At 47.4% G+C, this 16,908-nt stretch overlaps 1 protein-coding gene across 1 annotated transcript in view; it reads left to right on the top strand.

Moving 5' to 3' along the window:
* The window catches only part of LOC119374481 (ATP-binding cassette subfamily G member 4), a 59,921-nt gene that overhangs the window by 15,200 nt on the left and 27,813 nt on the right, over positions 1–16,908 (top strand). Inside the window, exons 2-5 of the mRNA XM_037644588.2 lie at positions 6,549–6,641; positions 10,126–10,257; positions 11,566–11,683; positions 12,049–12,238. Of these exons, the coding sequence (XP_037500516.1) occupies positions 6,593–6,641; positions 10,126–10,257; positions 11,566–11,683; positions 12,049–12,238 (489 nt within the window). The 5' untranslated portion in view covers positions 6,549–6,592. The remainder of the gene's footprint in view (positions 1–6,548; positions 6,642–10,125; positions 10,258–11,565; positions 11,684–12,048; positions 12,239–16,908) is intronic.

Genomic DNA, 16,908 nt, shown 5'->3' on the forward strand with positions numbered 1-16,908 from the left:
ACATATTTGAGATCCTCCTTGTGTGTGTGTGTGTGTGTGTGTGTGTGTGTGTGTGTGTGTGTGTGTGTGTGTGTGTGTGTGTGTGTGTGCGTGCGTGTGTGCGTGCGTGCGTGTGTGTGTGTGTGTGTGTGTGTGTGTGTGTGCGTGCGTGTGTGTGTGTGTGTGTGTGTGTGTGTGTGTGTGTGTGTGTGTGTGTGTGTGTGTGTGTGTGTGTTTCTATCTGTACCGCGATTACAGCGAGCGTTATATCTCTCTGAGATGGCTTGTGTTGTAACGCACGTGTCTGAGTGTGTGTTTTCAACTTCCGTGCGTCTCGGATGTTTGTCGACATGTGCGAGGGCGTTGACGTGCCAAATTGAGTGAGTGAAAAAGAACTGTATTGGTGACAACAACTAAAAAAAACGAAGCCGATTCAGAGTACGCGCGTGCTCTACCGCGGCGAGCTGTAATCTGCCCCGAACAGTGTGTTGTGGAACGAAAAGGCGGAACGACCTACAGCGCTGTGCACTTTGCTGAGGGAGAGCTCTATGCGGCCATCTCTAAAGAAAGGCGCATATATCCTTCGGTTCGCCAACTCTGTCTGTGCTCCGGTGAAAAGCTTCCTCGCTCAGAAGACGTCCTTCCGGCTGCGGCTGATTTCCTCGAGAAATCGCGGATTTTCGAGTCCATCGTGGGTGCCTCTCGACTAAAGGTAAACGTCAGTCGTGTGCTTTTAAAATATATGTTTTAGGGGCGAAGCTCCTTATAGCGGCACCCGTTCGTCCCCTGTATGTAGTGTGTAACCAGTCTTACTGCTAGTACCAGATCTTGACCTCCAAGGTGGTGCCGGTGGGAGATTTCTCCTGTGCGTTGTTGAACAATAAAAAATTCGCAGCATGCGCGTTAACTAAAAGCCGACTTCTTCTGTCTCTCATTCCCCATTAGCAGCCATTGGCATGTTCCAGTAGAAAACGTTAGTAGAAGTAGAAGTGTAAGTGTTAGCTAAAAGCCGACTTCCTCTGTCTCTGATTCCCCATTAGCAGCCATTGTTTACCTCCAAGGTAGTGCCTGGTGAGATTTCTCCTGTGCGTGTTTAAACAGTAAAAATTCACAGCGTACATGTAAAATTAAAGTGAGCTGCAAGTCGCCATGACTCTCATCGACCCTTTAGTATAAACCGGCCCGATCTCACGTCGTTGATGATGTACTGGGCGTGAAGCTGCGCGACGCCGCCGCCAAGATCCTGCCGTACGAGAGCTTCACCCCACTCATCATCATTCACCCCGTGGATATGCTGTGGAATTTTTTTCCTTTATATTATTTTTCCTTTTACGTTAGAGAGCGTATTCCGCTACTTCGATTGATTCGGCCACTCCGGAATAAGTTTCGTAGTCTTCCACTACGGCCTGCATCATAATCGTATCGTGTTTTTGCATTCGCACGTAAATCCAGGGAATTATTAATTACTAATATGGGCCCTGTTTGCTCATCGCTTTTTCTACCTCATTGTCATTAAGTGCATATACGAGTACTTTAACTCAGCCCAATTCGCAATTTTTCTAACAGCGATGCTCTTTAGGCCGTTTGTAAAAACGTAGGTTTGTGCAAGTGTGTACAATAAGTGGCTTGTGTGTACAAACGGCAAGTGTGTATAAAAAATCAGCTTCGTGAACGCCTATGTGCCGCAGAAATTGGGCGAATCCCACTGCTCACCGCTGGTCCACTAAAAATAAAGAAGGCAACAAACGGGCGGCAAACACCAATTAAGATTTCTAGACAGACGTAACCAGTATTTGAGAAAAACTTTAATAAACTGTCGGGATGAACCCAGTGATAAACACCGTGGCCGCCCGTGTGTGCTTCAGTGAAGCATCTGCACTCAGCGATTGCACAAAACGATTTCTAAAAGAACTGACGTTCAATTATTGCCGCTTAAGCTGGTTTTCTGTGTCGTAACTGAAAGCCACAGATAAAGAGTTCAACACTGGTCAAGTGATAACATGTTATATATTTCGTCGTTCGATGTCGCTCCCGAAGCATTATAAATATAGGCTCATCACACGTGCATCGCGATAGGTCCGCTTATTAGTGACCTATACCACAACAATAAAGGTGCGAATTGAGCATGAACGATATTCTAAATGAGGCTTTTGTATTTTTTATCAGTTAAATGTTTTTGTATACGACAACAGGAGCTTACATTCGGGTACGGTGCCCGCTCGAGCAGGAGACAGATGTGCTGCGGTCACACGTAGGTTTTTTAAAATCTTCCGCAAAGACGCTGCCGCCGAGATTTTATCAGGCTCCGAGTCATCACGTTCCCACAGGCGGAGCGTTCAATTTTCGATGTTGTTGCACGTCCCGTTAACGGTCTCGGCGTGATACTCACGTCGCTGATCCTTCTTTAATCTGACGAACCACAAATCTCTCCACAATCATCTGCCAATTCATCATGGGTCCTGCTGGAGGCAGAAAACTGGCAACATTATTATTACCCTGGAACATTAAATGGCACACCTCATTGATTTTGCGGCGTCCGTCCGCGTCCGTTGACATAAAAAGAGAGCGTACGTGACCTTCTCCGATAATAATAACAGTTGGGGTTTCACGTCCGAAAACCACGATATGACTATAAAGGACACCGTAGTGGAGCGCTCCAAAAATTTTGACCATTTGGTGTTCTTTAACGTGCACATAAGTCTAAGTACACGGGCCTCTAACATTTCGCCGCGGCAGGGATTCGATCTCGCGACCTTCGGGTCAGCAGCCGAGCACCATAACCACTAGACTGCTGTGGCGGGTTGACCTCCTCAGAGCGCGAGATGATTTCATATAATGGCGTCATTATGACGTCACATACCAACGCGTGTGGCGTAATCATGACGCCACGCGATGACGTCACTGCATACGTCACGTGATGACGTCATTCACTGACATTGTCGAGCGGTCAAATTTTGGCTGATCCTGAGGGCAATGGAACACCACGTGAGGTGCAGAATGCTTCAGTCGAGCGGCACCCACTCAGTACGTGCTTCACCACGCCGGGCGAATCTAGGGGCCCTGCGCTGGCCCGGTCGTGTCTGGCAAGTCTTGGTCGACCCCGCATTCTGGGAGCGCCCGAGGAACAGTGCGCTTATGAAGAACTGCCGACGAGAGCACAGACGAGGTTGCGCCCCTCCGCTGGTCCCTCACCTTCACAAAGTGAAATGGCTCCAAGTCTTTTTTTTTTCTTTTTGGCTGCACTTTGCGAGGCAGTAAAATAGATAGGGAGCGCGAAACTCGGGTTTTAGCTGTTGTATCTTCTTTCTTAGTTTTCTTCGTATGCATGTCGCTTCTTCACCCTAAACGCTGCAATACATTCTCGCGTGTCTCGAAGCGCCCTTTTTAGAATTCCAAGCTATGCCTCACGCACGGCCACTCTACGTGTACTTATTCTGTGTTCGCATCCGGTCGCTGCTATGACTACTAATGCCAGTACCACTTTATGTCTGGCAGCACAATTAATCGAGGAACGCCCTCAAGTTCACAGGTATGCTACACACGTACGCGGCGCCTGACCGCTTCAGATACGCGGTGCAAAGTCGGATGCGCGGTGCAAAGTTCCCTCGTTCCTTTCACGGTCGATCGAGAAGCTACAGGTACTAAACCTTATCGGAGTGGCAGTGCATTCGTACGTTAAGTTCACTTTATTGTTTCATGTTTCAGTTTGTGCTTTTTTTAACGGCGGAGCTATTTCAGCGGACCGTCAATCCGTGCAGAGCGAATAGAAAAATATCATCATCATGAACCGGCACTCGCTATCTTCGTCCTCTTCTTCACATTCTTCTTCGCTCCCAGAACACGTGCGCCCATTTGTCCGGCGTGGGATGGAATAACTCTTATGGGCGAGAGAACGAGTACAGAGACAGAGAGAGAAAGGCATAGAATGTGAAGGAGAGAAACGGAGAGAAATAAAGGTAAGAAGGACAGAGAAAGATACAAAGCCAGAGAAAGAAACACAGAGCGAGAGGGAGATATAGAGATAACAGACAAAAAAAAAGATAGAAAAAAAAGATAGCAAGACAGAAAGAGAAAGAGGCAGATAGAGAGACTCAAAGAAAGAGAAGGAAATAGAAAGCGAGCGAGAAGCAAAGGGAAGAAAGATAGAAAGAGCGAGAAAGAGAAATGAATAGAGAGAGAAACAGACAGAGGTAGAGATAAACACAGACAAAAAAAGAGTTAGAAAAAGACAGAGAGAAACAGAAAAAGACAAAATAAGACATGGTGAAAGAAAGTAAAATAAAGAGATGCAAGGCAGGCCATCCAGCTACACCCTTCCTTCAGGCTTGGCAACACTGGGGCGAAGCGTCCTTTTTTTTTTTCTGAGAACCTGCCCGGTCTTTGATGAGAGTGGCATGCTGCTGACCTACGAAAATAGATGGCACGGATAAAGCAACACAACTATCTGTCCGGTGGTTGACTTGTGTCAATGTCTTTATACGCAAAACTCTTTCAGCTCTTAATCGAATAAGAATGGAAACTTCAGCAACTTGGTACGCTTTCGTCTTTGGTTGATGCAACGCACACGGGAGGAGCACGAAGAAAGAATCACAGGACAGGCGATGAATAGCAACTTCCTTGCTTGGGTCATTCTGGGTCTCCTTTTTTGTGTGTGTTATGGTGTCCACCCCCACATATATGCTTCTTATTTCTTTGCGAGTCAGCGCCTTTCCTGTGATTCTTTCTTCGCCCTTGTCCCATGTGTGCTGCGTCAACCGAAGATGATCTTAATCCATTAGCGCGCACATTTCACCATAGTCTGTTACAGCCTTTAAAAAAAATGTCAGCTCAGCCCACAGCTATCGCTCTCCCTCCCGCAGAAATCTTTCATAAGTGCTCCGTACAATAGCGTTTACTCGTTTCCGTGATGTAGGCACTTCTGTAGTGTTTCGAAAAGTTAGCTTTATCACACAGACACACGTTTGCGTCACTGGCTTTAGGACCGAAACTTGACCGCCCTGGTAAATTTCGCCAGGGATTGTGACGTCGCTGCTCATCCAAACGTAATGTTTTAGGTAGTAACGACAGACGTTTAACTCTTAATATGCGTAGTGTTGACATTAGCCGAGGAAAGATGGGTAGCGACGCCCTCGTGGTGCGAAGACTGGGGGAACAGTGGAGATGGAGGTCTTCACCTCCTCCTCACGCAAACTTCTCTTTCACACGCCTTGCTATGCTGCACTGTACACGGTTATGCTATGGTGTACCCTCTCCTCTCCTTTCCCTCCTCTGCACACTATCATCAGTCCTTCTCACCCTCACTTCCCTTTCCCGTTCCCTTGCTAAACTATAGAAGGTTATGCAATGCTATACCCTCTCCTCCTCTCTTTCCTCCTCATCATCACTTCCCTTTCCAACCCCTTTGCTACACTATAATATGCATGGCTATGCGAGGAGCCTCTTGGCACATACCCGCTTTCTGTGGCGCATAGCCGCCCAGTTTTGTGTGGACGATACTGTATAGTTTTGAAAGCATAAGCAACTCCGCTGTTAAAAGTATTTACGGTTCGAGCGGAAACCAGCTAGCACGACTGTCTTTCACAGGTCAAGGGTAAGCGCGCTGCGGTTCTATGGGGGCAGCTTGCATTTTTTCTTCGGTTATAACCGACTGCACTACCGCCGCCAAATTAGCGGTTTTGACAGGACGTGCACGGACCCAGGTAGTGCGTGCGGGTGTGTATGTGTGTATGTGTATGTGTGTGTGTGCGCGCGCGCGCGCGCGCGTGTGTGTGTGTGTGTGTGTGTGTGTGTGTGTGTGTGTGTGTGTGTGTGTGTGTGTGTGTGTGTGTGTGTGTGTGTGTGTGTGTGTGTGTGTGTGTGTGTGTGTGTGTGTGTGTGTGTGTGTACATGCGTGTGTGTGTGGAAAAGGGACGACAGGTGAACATCTTTTCAAAGCAAGGAATGCAACCAGTATACGGTTATATAGGGTACGAAATTCTTAACGAAGCCCACGCAGGCGTGACGCGCCAAACAGTAGAGTCAATAAACTGCGCAGCAATTACACCGGCGTCCTACGAAGCCAAATATAGCTCATCGTCACGCCTCGTGTAACGTTGCTTATTGCGTTTGTGTCCTTGCGTCTCTGTTTACGGCGTGTAAACGTACACGTTGGTTCGCAGCCGAAATTACACCAAGATTTCCCATTTGGTGTTTCTGTTTTGCTTCCACTGTCCTTGTTATAAGGCTCCACCTATTGCGTCTCAAAATAGTACCTTCTAAATCGATGACCGCGAGACTAAATCACGGTTACGATACCCCTCACGTTACGCGTAAGGCAGGTGTAAACATTCGCACGTTGTAAACTGGAGGCGTTCCCAAGGGAGGTTAATGCATTCTACGCGGACTTAGAATCACGTTAGTGTTGGTAAATAAGGAACTCACGTGCGTATGAGATCGACGCAGGACACGCGACATTGCTTGAACAGGGTTTTCGTGAGCCGCCTCCCTCAACTCCGTGGACGTGCCTGAGATGATAATGAAAGAAGCGACGATGATGATGATATCCAGTTCTTGTTTTTGTCTTGCTTCAGAGAGGACCCTGCGAGTCTCGTGCGAGGACGTCTGCCGGTGGCTCATGGGAAGCCTGAATCACCGCTCTGCCATGGAAGTTTCAAAGCTACCAGGTATGACTCGATTAGCGCCGCAACAAGCAGATGTGCGACCCGAGGAGGGTATACATGTTTGTCTGGGTTTACGACATAGTGTAGAGGTGATATGAGTTTTAACCGCTTAATTTTAATACTGATAGATAGATAGATAGATAGATAGATAGATAGATAGATAGATAGATAGATAGATAGATAGATAGATAGATAGATAGATAGATAGATAGATAGATAGATAGATAGATAGATAGATAGATAGATAGATAGATAGATAGATAGATAGATAGATAGATAGATAGATAGATAGATAGATAGATAGATAGATAGATAGATAGATAGATAGATAGATAGATAGATAGATAGATAGATAGATAGATAGATAGATAGATATCTCATACGAAATGTATGAAAATATCTCGTACGAGATATTTTTATCAAGTACTTCCTGTCAAACTGTTTGCGGCGGATGGCATGGGACTCCCTGCCCCCCTACCTCATGCCTCATGCCTCAGATCAATAAATATTGAGGTGGCGCATGAATGCCAGTGCGTTGAGATATGTGTGAATAAACTTGAGTATAAACGTTAGCTGATATCTTGCTTATAGTAATGCTGAACATCAGTAGATAGGACCATAGGTCGGTAATAAAAGGTCGAGCTCACTCAGGCTCACTCAGGAAATACATTTCGTGCTTAGGACTCACTGGAACTCAGACTCACGAGTATTTTCTTCAGCGGGACTCACTTGGACACAAACTCACCAAAATATTACTCACCCGGACTCACTCAGATTCAGACTCACGGCCCTGAGTGAGTCTGAGCGAGTCGACTCATGAGTGGGTTTGCCGACCTATGCCCAGGTGGTTGAGATTATACGGGGCCCTCCACTATGGTGTGTCTGATAGCAGTCGCTTTTAGACGTTAAACTCCATAAACCAATCAGCAATCATTTGAGAACGTATTTCTCTTTCTGTCCTGCATCTCGCACCCACTGCAATGCGGCTTGCACAGGTGAAAGTCGACCGAACCCACGACTTGATTCACGGCACTAGATCGCAAATAAGCACTGAGCCATCGCGGCGAGTTGGCCATTAGAAAACCATCTCTACTGTGATATAAGATCCTCTCCGCAGCATGCATTTCGCAACCCTTCGTTGCCAAGGCCCCATTCGTGCCGCACATATTTCTTCCTCCATGAGGGACATTCGCGCATGGGTCAGAAGCTTTCGCTTCAGCATGGCGCCGCTATGCGTGTTTCGAATGTCCGACAGCATGCGACGAGGCGAGTTTCTAAACCTGACGCTGCCTCCGTATGCCCAGAGTGTTGCTCAATGGGCGATTACTCCGCTGATCTATTGCGCGCAGCTACTAACGCAATACACGCACAACTTCACATGTCATTAGGAAGAGTGCAATACGGCTTAAGGAAAGTTTTCGAGCCTTTAGCCCAGAGAAAAGAAAATGCGATGTTCATTCGCAATCGTCTACGGTACAATTAAGCCGATTGATCAAAAGAAGGCGGTACGGTTCTCGAAGGCGATGCAGGTGCTTCAGATTGCGCTACGCAACTAAGCGTATTCTATCCATTGGTGTGTGTGTGTGTGTGTGTGTGTGTGTGTGTGTGTGTGTGTGTGTGTGTGTGTGTGTGTGTGTGTGTGTGTGTGTGTGTGTGTGTGTGTGTCTGCGTGCGTGCGTGCGTGCGCGCGCGCGCGCGCGCTCATGCACTCACGCCTTTGTCTTTCACTTCAGTGTTCGCAAAAAAAAACAAGTAAAAAAGACTAGATGTGTGTCTCACTTAATCGCTCTTGGCATCCCTTTTCCATATTTTTTTTTCTTCCGTAGAAGTTAAATACGCTGATAAAGCTACACAACCGCTTAAACGGCCCATAAAGTTGGCACGAAGTGTGTGTGATGCAAGGAAGTACTCAACGGCATCTTATTCCATCCGTATAGAGGGGGAAGAAAACAAAACAAAGGGAAGGCAATCAACGTGTTTCGAGAAATTGCGGGCCATTATCGCTATCCGCACTTGCTACATAGTAACACTTCCGCACCCTCTCTTAACGCTCGTGTCCTCTCGAGCTGGTTGTTTTGCGTCTATTAACATATACTTGCGCGCATTTCCAACGAAATAATCACATCGACCATCTAGCTCTTTTAAAGCGCAGCTCTTAGGCGCCCGTTCTTTCGTTGAGCGACGTCGCCGTCGTCGGCGTAACCGATAGAGAGAACGAGGACGAAAGAGAGCGAACGCAAAGCGCAGCGAGCCGCTGTGTTAGCGTCTGCAATGCCTCGTGCCTGCTGCCGTTTCTGTGACAGCGCAACGCATGCCTCTCGAGCAAGGGCACGAGAAAGTGAGTTGACCTGCGAGGTTTGGGAGAATAAGTAGACGTGCGTTGGTCGAAGGGGCACTTTATGCGTTGAGCGCTCTAGCGGACTCTTAAATTTCGTATCTCGTTTTCCGGGAAAAAGTTCGTCCATAACGAACAAGTTTTAGGTGCAGCTCTTAGGCTCCCGTTCCGGCGTTGAGCGGCTTCGGCGTCGTCGCAACCGGGAGAGCGAACGAGGACGAAAAAGCGAGCGATCGCGAAGCGCAGCGGAGGATGAAAGACCGCGATAGCGAGGACAGCGCGAGGAGGAGGGAACGACAGGGGCAAGACGACAGGTGACGTGGGGGCCACCCGCGACGCACGCCACACTGCAGTAGTGCGCGCTATCGTGCGGTCGCCGATGACGTCATCACTAAGGTAGTGGGTGAAGGCGCCCACCGATACCGTATATGGAAATAAAGCGCTGCATTAACGAAGGCCTGTCTGCGGCGGCTGTTGTGGAACGCGCCCACGCGCTGCCTTCAACGGTCTCCCGGTTAGCGAGGCGGCTTGGCCTCAACTTATCGCAAAATCAAAATACATATACGGTGCATGACGGCGGCGACGGGGACAGCAAGGACCAGCCGATACTGTCCATATAATTGCTATCGCAATAACACTTAAACAGCTGCGCTCACAATTCGCATTAGTCAGTGTCGTAATCCTCGGTGAATTTTTTTTTTTTCGCTCTTATGGGCCAACGAGGTGTTTTGGAAACTCGCGGTATGTTCACGTTTTTCTTTTCGGAGTGTTTTAGTTCTGCCGTGAAGTTCCTGTTGTTTGAGAATACCTGGTTGCCAGAGCCCCTCACGGCAGTACAGGTGACGACATCTTGAGGCGTTTCGTCGAACTACTAAACCTTTGAAACACTCTTCATTCGCATCAGCGTGCTCGTCAAAAGCTGATAACGAGATCACTGCGAGACAGCAATTACCTTGTTGTCAATACTTTACACCAGCAGTTCAGTAAAACATGCAACTGCAGCATTACGCTTATTTGTCTCGGATTAGGCTCAGCGTTATCACATGTTGCTGCAATTGTTGTTAATCCCGTGTACTTCTTTGGTAACCTGCAATCCGCAAACAACAGTCTGCGGACAAACTGAATCTCTCTGTAATCTGTTGATGTCCGCAGACGTCGCCATCGAGATGAAGCCGCAGATAGTTCCAGCCGCAGTCGACGATGGCCCGTACGGCATGGACGCGCCGGTGGCTCCGACGACCATAACCTGGATGAATCTCACGTACAAAGTACCTGAAGGAAAAGGTTAGTGAGCAGTTCCCCATCAGGCAGGCTATAAAATGATTATCCGCAATGCCAAAATATCTTGATCCAATGTGGAAACGGGCGCAGTTAACTTTCCTATGGCAGTCAATGGTAGTTCATTGGGGTTAATGGGGTACAGACACGAAAATTTTCAGATGTGGATTTTTTGCGTCAAATGAAAGATCACCAGAATTAGTACCGTAGCCTGACGTCAAGCTAGTGTCAATGTTGGTATGCGGGGCATGGAAAAATTTAATTTAATATTAAAATAAAATATCAACATTTGCTGAGCTTCACACTTGCTCAGAACCGTCTGTGTATACACAAGATTTCTATGGTAGTGTGAACTCACCTTCGAAAAATGGTCTCAGTACCCATTGAAAAATCTGTGTTAAAAGCAGGGAATGCAAAGTGAAATATTTCTTCAGCATACGTAAATATTAGACAAATACTGAGCATTTGTAGCCCTAGTATTCGATTTTTTTTTCTCACTCTATGTGTTCTACATAAGAAATTAGTTGCGATTTTGTTAGCCGTTATGGTTATCACGTTTTGTTATGCGGATATGTGCAGGAGTTACATGCGGGTTCGTAGACTCTTTCGTGCACTTTATCTTGTTTATGGAAGTGTATGAGGACATTCAGTGCTTTGATTTACGAGTGTGCGCAACTTGGCAAATGCTTTCGACCATCTCCTCTACTTTTCTATATTAGAGCGATAGCTCTGCTCCTCCAGGTAGTAATCCAGAAAACGCCTCGTTCCATGATTCTTACCTTCGAGTTCTGCCAAGGTCATGCATGTCGTCGCAACACCGACCAAAGAGCATGAGAGAAACGCTAGTGCGGCGTGTTCGCGAAAACGAACGGCGGCTCAATGAGAGTTATTCGTGCCGCCACCGCCAGAGGAGCTGGCTGCATCCACGTACGCTGCGCGTTCGCATCGAGAGCGCCGACGGCGCCGAGGAGCGTCTGTGCGTTGTGTCGCGGTGCAGTTCTAGATGCGGTACTTGGTGCTACAAGACAGGCTGCCTGGCAGCCGCTTCGCCAGAACCAGGCATGCAAGAAGAATCGGGAGCGGGGTAGTCGAGCTGTGAGCCTCACAAGCTGTCGCTCGACCAACTTAGTTTAACCGCGTTAAACAATGACATTAAAAAAAATCTTTTTCGGGCTTTCGGTTATACATATTACTGCAATAGCAGTAGCCGGCGTAAAGTAAAAGCGCGAGAATTTCCCGTAAATCATATTAATAAACAAAGTAGTTCTGGGTTATGTCGTAATGCAGCGTTAAGCACAGTATACATTTCTGCAGGCACGAAGCAGCTGCTCCGCAACATCAGTGGTAGCCTGCGCCCCGGAGAGATGACAGCCATCATTGGTCCATCCGGTGCGGGAAAAACAACGCTGCTCAACGTGCTTGCCGGATTCCAGTACGTAGCCATGTTTCCACTTCAACATAAATAAACACACTGAGAACATATAAGATGTTACCGTTTTGTTAGAGCTGGGTTCCATCGGAGATATTTAGGTGTACAGAGAACTTCAGCAACTCCGTTTCTCTATGTCGTGCTGCAAGAACATAAACAAGAAACGCCAGGCCTGCGCGGAACACTCAGTTCGGTCATACCAAAAGCTGGTGGCGTGGGAGGCCCCTCAATTAGTTTTTTGCACACCACACCTCCAGTGTCGTTGTAGACACATTGTATGTGTGAACTTGAGCCTTTGCCTCATACTCTCTTTGCAGGCAGGACAAAGAACCTTTCATTCAATTTGGTTATCCTTTGTCCCATTGCAGGACGAGAAGTTTCCAGGCAGACCTCTTCGTCAATGGCCAGCCGTTCAAGGAGAGAAGTTTTCGCAAGCTCAGCAGCTACGTCACCAGCGGCGAGGAGCTCCTGCAGCACCTGACCGTGCGCGAAACGGTGGACGCCGCGGCCAAACTCAAACTGCCCCCTGACGTCACCTACAAACAGAGAAGCGCCTTGGTAAGCATGTGGTCTGTTTTCGTGCTCTAAGAAGTGTTCCAACAACTAACCGTCACATACAGCGGTGTAGAAGCGTTCCGAAGCCGAAACCGAGACAGCTGTTCTTGACAGGAGGGACTGGCAGTGCCTCCCCCTCCCCCCTCCCCTGCCCCTGGTCAGACAAGTTCGCAGCCCTAATTAGGGCTGTGGTTTGTTCTTCAGCTGTAGTGTAATGCTGGAAGGAATCCTGCGTGAAACGAGCTTCCAAAATTGGACCACAACGTTGGCGTATATTTAATTTGTGCAATTTATTTGGTTTCCCGAGCATTCAGAGAAAGTGTTGTAAAAAGATAAACCTGGTTGTCAATCGACGGTTCATGATCAAGCTAAGAGTTATATTGGACGCACGTGATATCGGAGCATTAGTTTACTTCGCATAAGGGTTGATTAACTATCCGCACAACGAAAATTAATTGAGTTAGTAAATTGAAAGAGCAGGCGCTTTACTTGGGAACAGCTGGGATCGTTGCTGCAACTGGTGGAGCAGATCTCATCCAAGCGCTTCTCTTTACGTGGCCTCTGAGATCCGATTCGGCAGCGCGAAGCAACACAGTTATCCCAAGGATGCTAAACTGCAGGCCGCTAATTCGGTACGGGACATGGAAAAGCACTTACAGCGCAGTACTGTGCTGTGTGTGCTCTGCTGTGTACCATACCGAATTTGAGCTCCGCAGTTTAGCACTGTAAACCATCTAGCCCAGCAACAATTATCTTCTTGCAACAAGACGTGGAGGCCGTCCATCGGGAGCTGGCCGCATGCGGTTACCCGTCCTCGTTCATCAATTCAGTCCATCGTCAACTTTCACTGCCGTTCCAACCAGGCAATCTTTCAGCAAAGAGAATAGCGCCGGTTCCGTGTGCTCCGGGCTTCAGTGAGTCACTCGCCAGAATTTTGCTCTCCCTTGACGTACAGGTCTCACATATACGTGCGCGCAAACTTGGAAACAGCCTCACGAACGTCAAACACAAGTTAAAGCGGGAGAAGTTTCCAGGTGTCGTCCACAGAATCCCATGCACAGATTGCACGGCAACTTTAAGCACTGTAATGACGTGAAAACAAAAAGGTGACGTCAAATGCCCTCGCCGAACATGTTGTATCCATGGGTCATATGATCAACTGGGAAGATGCTTCCGTCATCGCCACGGGAAAAGAAACTCTTTCAATGGCTTCATCTAGAATCTCTGTTTCTTCAAACCACTGCGCACACGCTAAACAAGAGCTGTGGATTAATCTTCCGCCAGTGTATGCGCGTTGCCTCAAACATGTGATTAGACGACCTTACGAATAAGCAAACTTGCTGCTCATGCTCCATTGTGAACAAAGCTCTCGTGTGGGACCAGAAACGTCTTTTTAAGAATATATTTTTACTTTGGTCGGAGCTGTGTACTCTTCGTCCATGTCATTCCCCGGCCAGGCGGGATTCCGCCAAACTCTTGACTTCAAGTTCTCTTAACCCAAGGAATACACCAGTGCACATGAAGGCCGATGTGCGAGTGCCACTATTAGACACCTAAAACAAGAATTAGGGTGGCCTCCAAATTTTTTTTAATCAGCATAAATCTTCACTCCTTCCTTTCCACTTTCCTATTGTTGAGTAGCAGGCCAGATGGACCCGTAGTCTCATGCCTGCATTTGCCCGTTTCTACAAACACTTTTCCTTTCCGCCTCTGGTGGCGCTCACAAATCGGCTATCTCTCCTGAATTATAGTCTTGCGCGCGATGTTTGGTGCCGTAATTCCTGCCGCCTCAGGTTGCGACTGAAACTATGGTGGGTAGTTACGAAGCTAACGTGGGCAGTTTCGACAGCGAGCCACTTTCCTGGGAAGAGAGCAACTTCGTTTAAGGAAAACGCAAGGAGGGCACATGCGCGTGTCTTTTGCGCACTCCGTGGCGTAACCGATGCGTAACTTAGCTTTGTCGGATCACGATGTCGTATGATTTCGAGGTGTCAGTGCGAGAAGTGGTGCGCGGCGCGTTCTCGATAGGCTTTGTTATTGGCGAATTCACAAGACGGCTTAAAGCCATACTCAACTTCAACTTCAGTTTGATCTTGCCGTGAAAACAACGCATGGTATCCAAGGAGCACACGGCAGTGGCGTAGCCACGGGGGGAGGGGGGGGTGTACACCGTGCCCGTGCCCCCACCCCTGAGTTTTTTTTCCCACCATGGGATACAGAGCACAAAATGACACTCGACCCCACTTCTTTGCCCAGACCCAATGTCGGATCGAGAAGGTGCCCCCCCCCCCCCCCCCGAAGACAATTTCTGCCTACGCCACTCGCACACGGTAAATGTTAAAGATTGCAAGCTGTCCACGGTGCCCACGGCGTTGTCATGACAACGCCGTGAACACCTGTAACAAACACATTGACGGTACTGCAGCCGCATAAAAGCGGACAAAGACGAGGTAAAGCTTTCGCAGAGTTTAAAACAGTAATGCGATATGAAGTTAAACAACACAGCAACAAATAAAATAGTTTATAATATGGTTCCGTAACTTATTTCGCGGTCACAAAAATAAGTGACGCAAGTCTCACTTAAAGGGGTGTTTACGGCAACAGCGATAGACTTTCGACAGGCAATGCGTAACGTGAGGCAATCCTCTGCTGACTGGGAGACTGTTAGTGTACTACACTCAAAATGTTCGTTCACTGGCTGTGAAAAGCTGTAGCTGCAAGGTCCCCGGATGTGTCAAGCTGATGATTGTCGCGTCATAGACAGAGAGACAGACAAACATTACATTAAAGTGGAGTTGGGCGAAAAATAAATGAAATTTAAATTTTAAAAAATATGTCTACGCCCTGCCTGCACCACCTAAGTATCGCAGGCCAAAATCGATATATTAGATAAAAGAACAAAGTGTACTAAAGTTTCGATTAAAAAAGAAAATATAAATAATAAAAAAATAAAACAAAATTGATCCCACCTCCTAACGAAACCACCTCTGAGGGAAATATTCTCTAGATTACATACTACGGTTTCTCTTCATCTTGACTTACAACTGTTTTTATACGATGGATCTCCGATGAGCTCTTCTTGACAAACAGACAGGGGAACTTTGTCCTGGGACGAGGCTTCCTAAAAACCCGCGGAGGGCATCGCCCGCGAAAGGGTCGGGAGCAAAAGGTTCCCGATCGCGTCACAGGCTCCCTATGGTGTCAAAAGTTTTCCGCGAACGATGTCCCCAGCTATACTCAAAGTTAAAATTTCTTCTTCTGTTATAGATCTATCCTTTGTGTCATAATCATAATTGTATATGAAGAATGCCCGGAAATGTGAAAATAGACGATTCAAAGTTTGAATCAGCGTCGCCCATATCTGTGGCAAAGACAAATGAAAATACGGCAAATATTTAGAATAACTCACGTTTGGAAACATGAAAACAGGATTGAGGACTGATGAAGGCGATACAGACATTCGTGCTTCCAACGCAAATGCATCAACCGAAGAAAAGGGGTTATCTAATTGTACGTCTTTTCATAGCGCTACATCAACGCTACAAACATCTGTACCTGTTTTCGGTGGAAACCCCTAACATCGACAACATTAAACGGACAGTTTGATGGCGGTCTATTTAGTAGAAATCGATGACGGTAAGTAGCGCAGTCTTTCGAGGGGACACTGGAACACGCAACCACAAACCACAAGCGCTTCTGGTTTGTGACGAGTTTAATTTCGAGAAGGATAAAAGAGACACCTCACTTTAACCAACCTATAGGGCAAGATCGCTTCAGGGAGGTATACTCTGTAACAAATCATGTGACCAATCAATTAAATGAGAAATCTGCTAAGTGCGACCATCCCCTCTATATAGTTCTCGTAGACTACGAAAAGGCATTCGACTCAGCACAGTTATAAACAGTCTCGAAGCTTTGCGTCGCCAAGGGCTATTTGAAACATACGTAAATACTACAGCGATTCATACCATATGAAGGCTCCACAGCTAGCTTTCTTCTCCTCAAGAAAAGCAAAAGAATTGCGGTCGAGCAAGGGGTCAAGTAGGGAGATGTGATCTTCCCAGTCTTGTTCACTGCACACTCGGTAGAATCAGCAACTACCAAAAGAGAATTCCGTTTTCGCTCTTTATGGAATTCGCCCCATCTACCACGGAATTCGCATCCTCACAAGAGGACACAGTCGCGCCGAGTAAACCCTGCGGTGTAGAGTAAGAACGCGATAGGCCTACACTCCCGCATGGTTGTTTAAAGTAATGGGCGCTCGTTCCCCGTTGTGCACCGATTGCTCTGAGGTTGGGAATACAGATCACTACATCTGGTCCTGCGAGTGCTTTTGCTCCGTAAGGGAGAGACTAATGGACAATATGAAGAGGCTCTACCCACAGATGCTGTGAGGAGATTGTGTTTCCGGAAGATGGGCGGATGATTGGATGATTCGCAAGGAAATGGCTACTACACGTCTACGCTTTCTACGAGAGACAGGTTGAAGTTATGTATGGTGAGACATGCTACATGGAAAGAGTCGCTCAGGCAGAGAAAGTGCCTGGCCAGGTCTGCCATGCTAACCCCGCCTGTGGCAACATCACCACCACACCTTTGTAGAACTGATCACACGACTAGATTGTGAATAAAGATTAACGGAGAATATATCTGCAACCTGCCCTTGGCAGATG

This window comes from Rhipicephalus sanguineus, chromosome 11 (genome assembly GCF_013339695.2).
Source record: "Rhipicephalus sanguineus isolate Rsan-2018 chromosome 11, BIME_Rsan_1.4, whole genome shotgun sequence".
In the NCBI taxonomy this organism is placed as follows: Eukaryota; Metazoa; Arthropoda; class Arachnida; order Ixodida; family Ixodidae; genus Rhipicephalus; species Rhipicephalus sanguineus.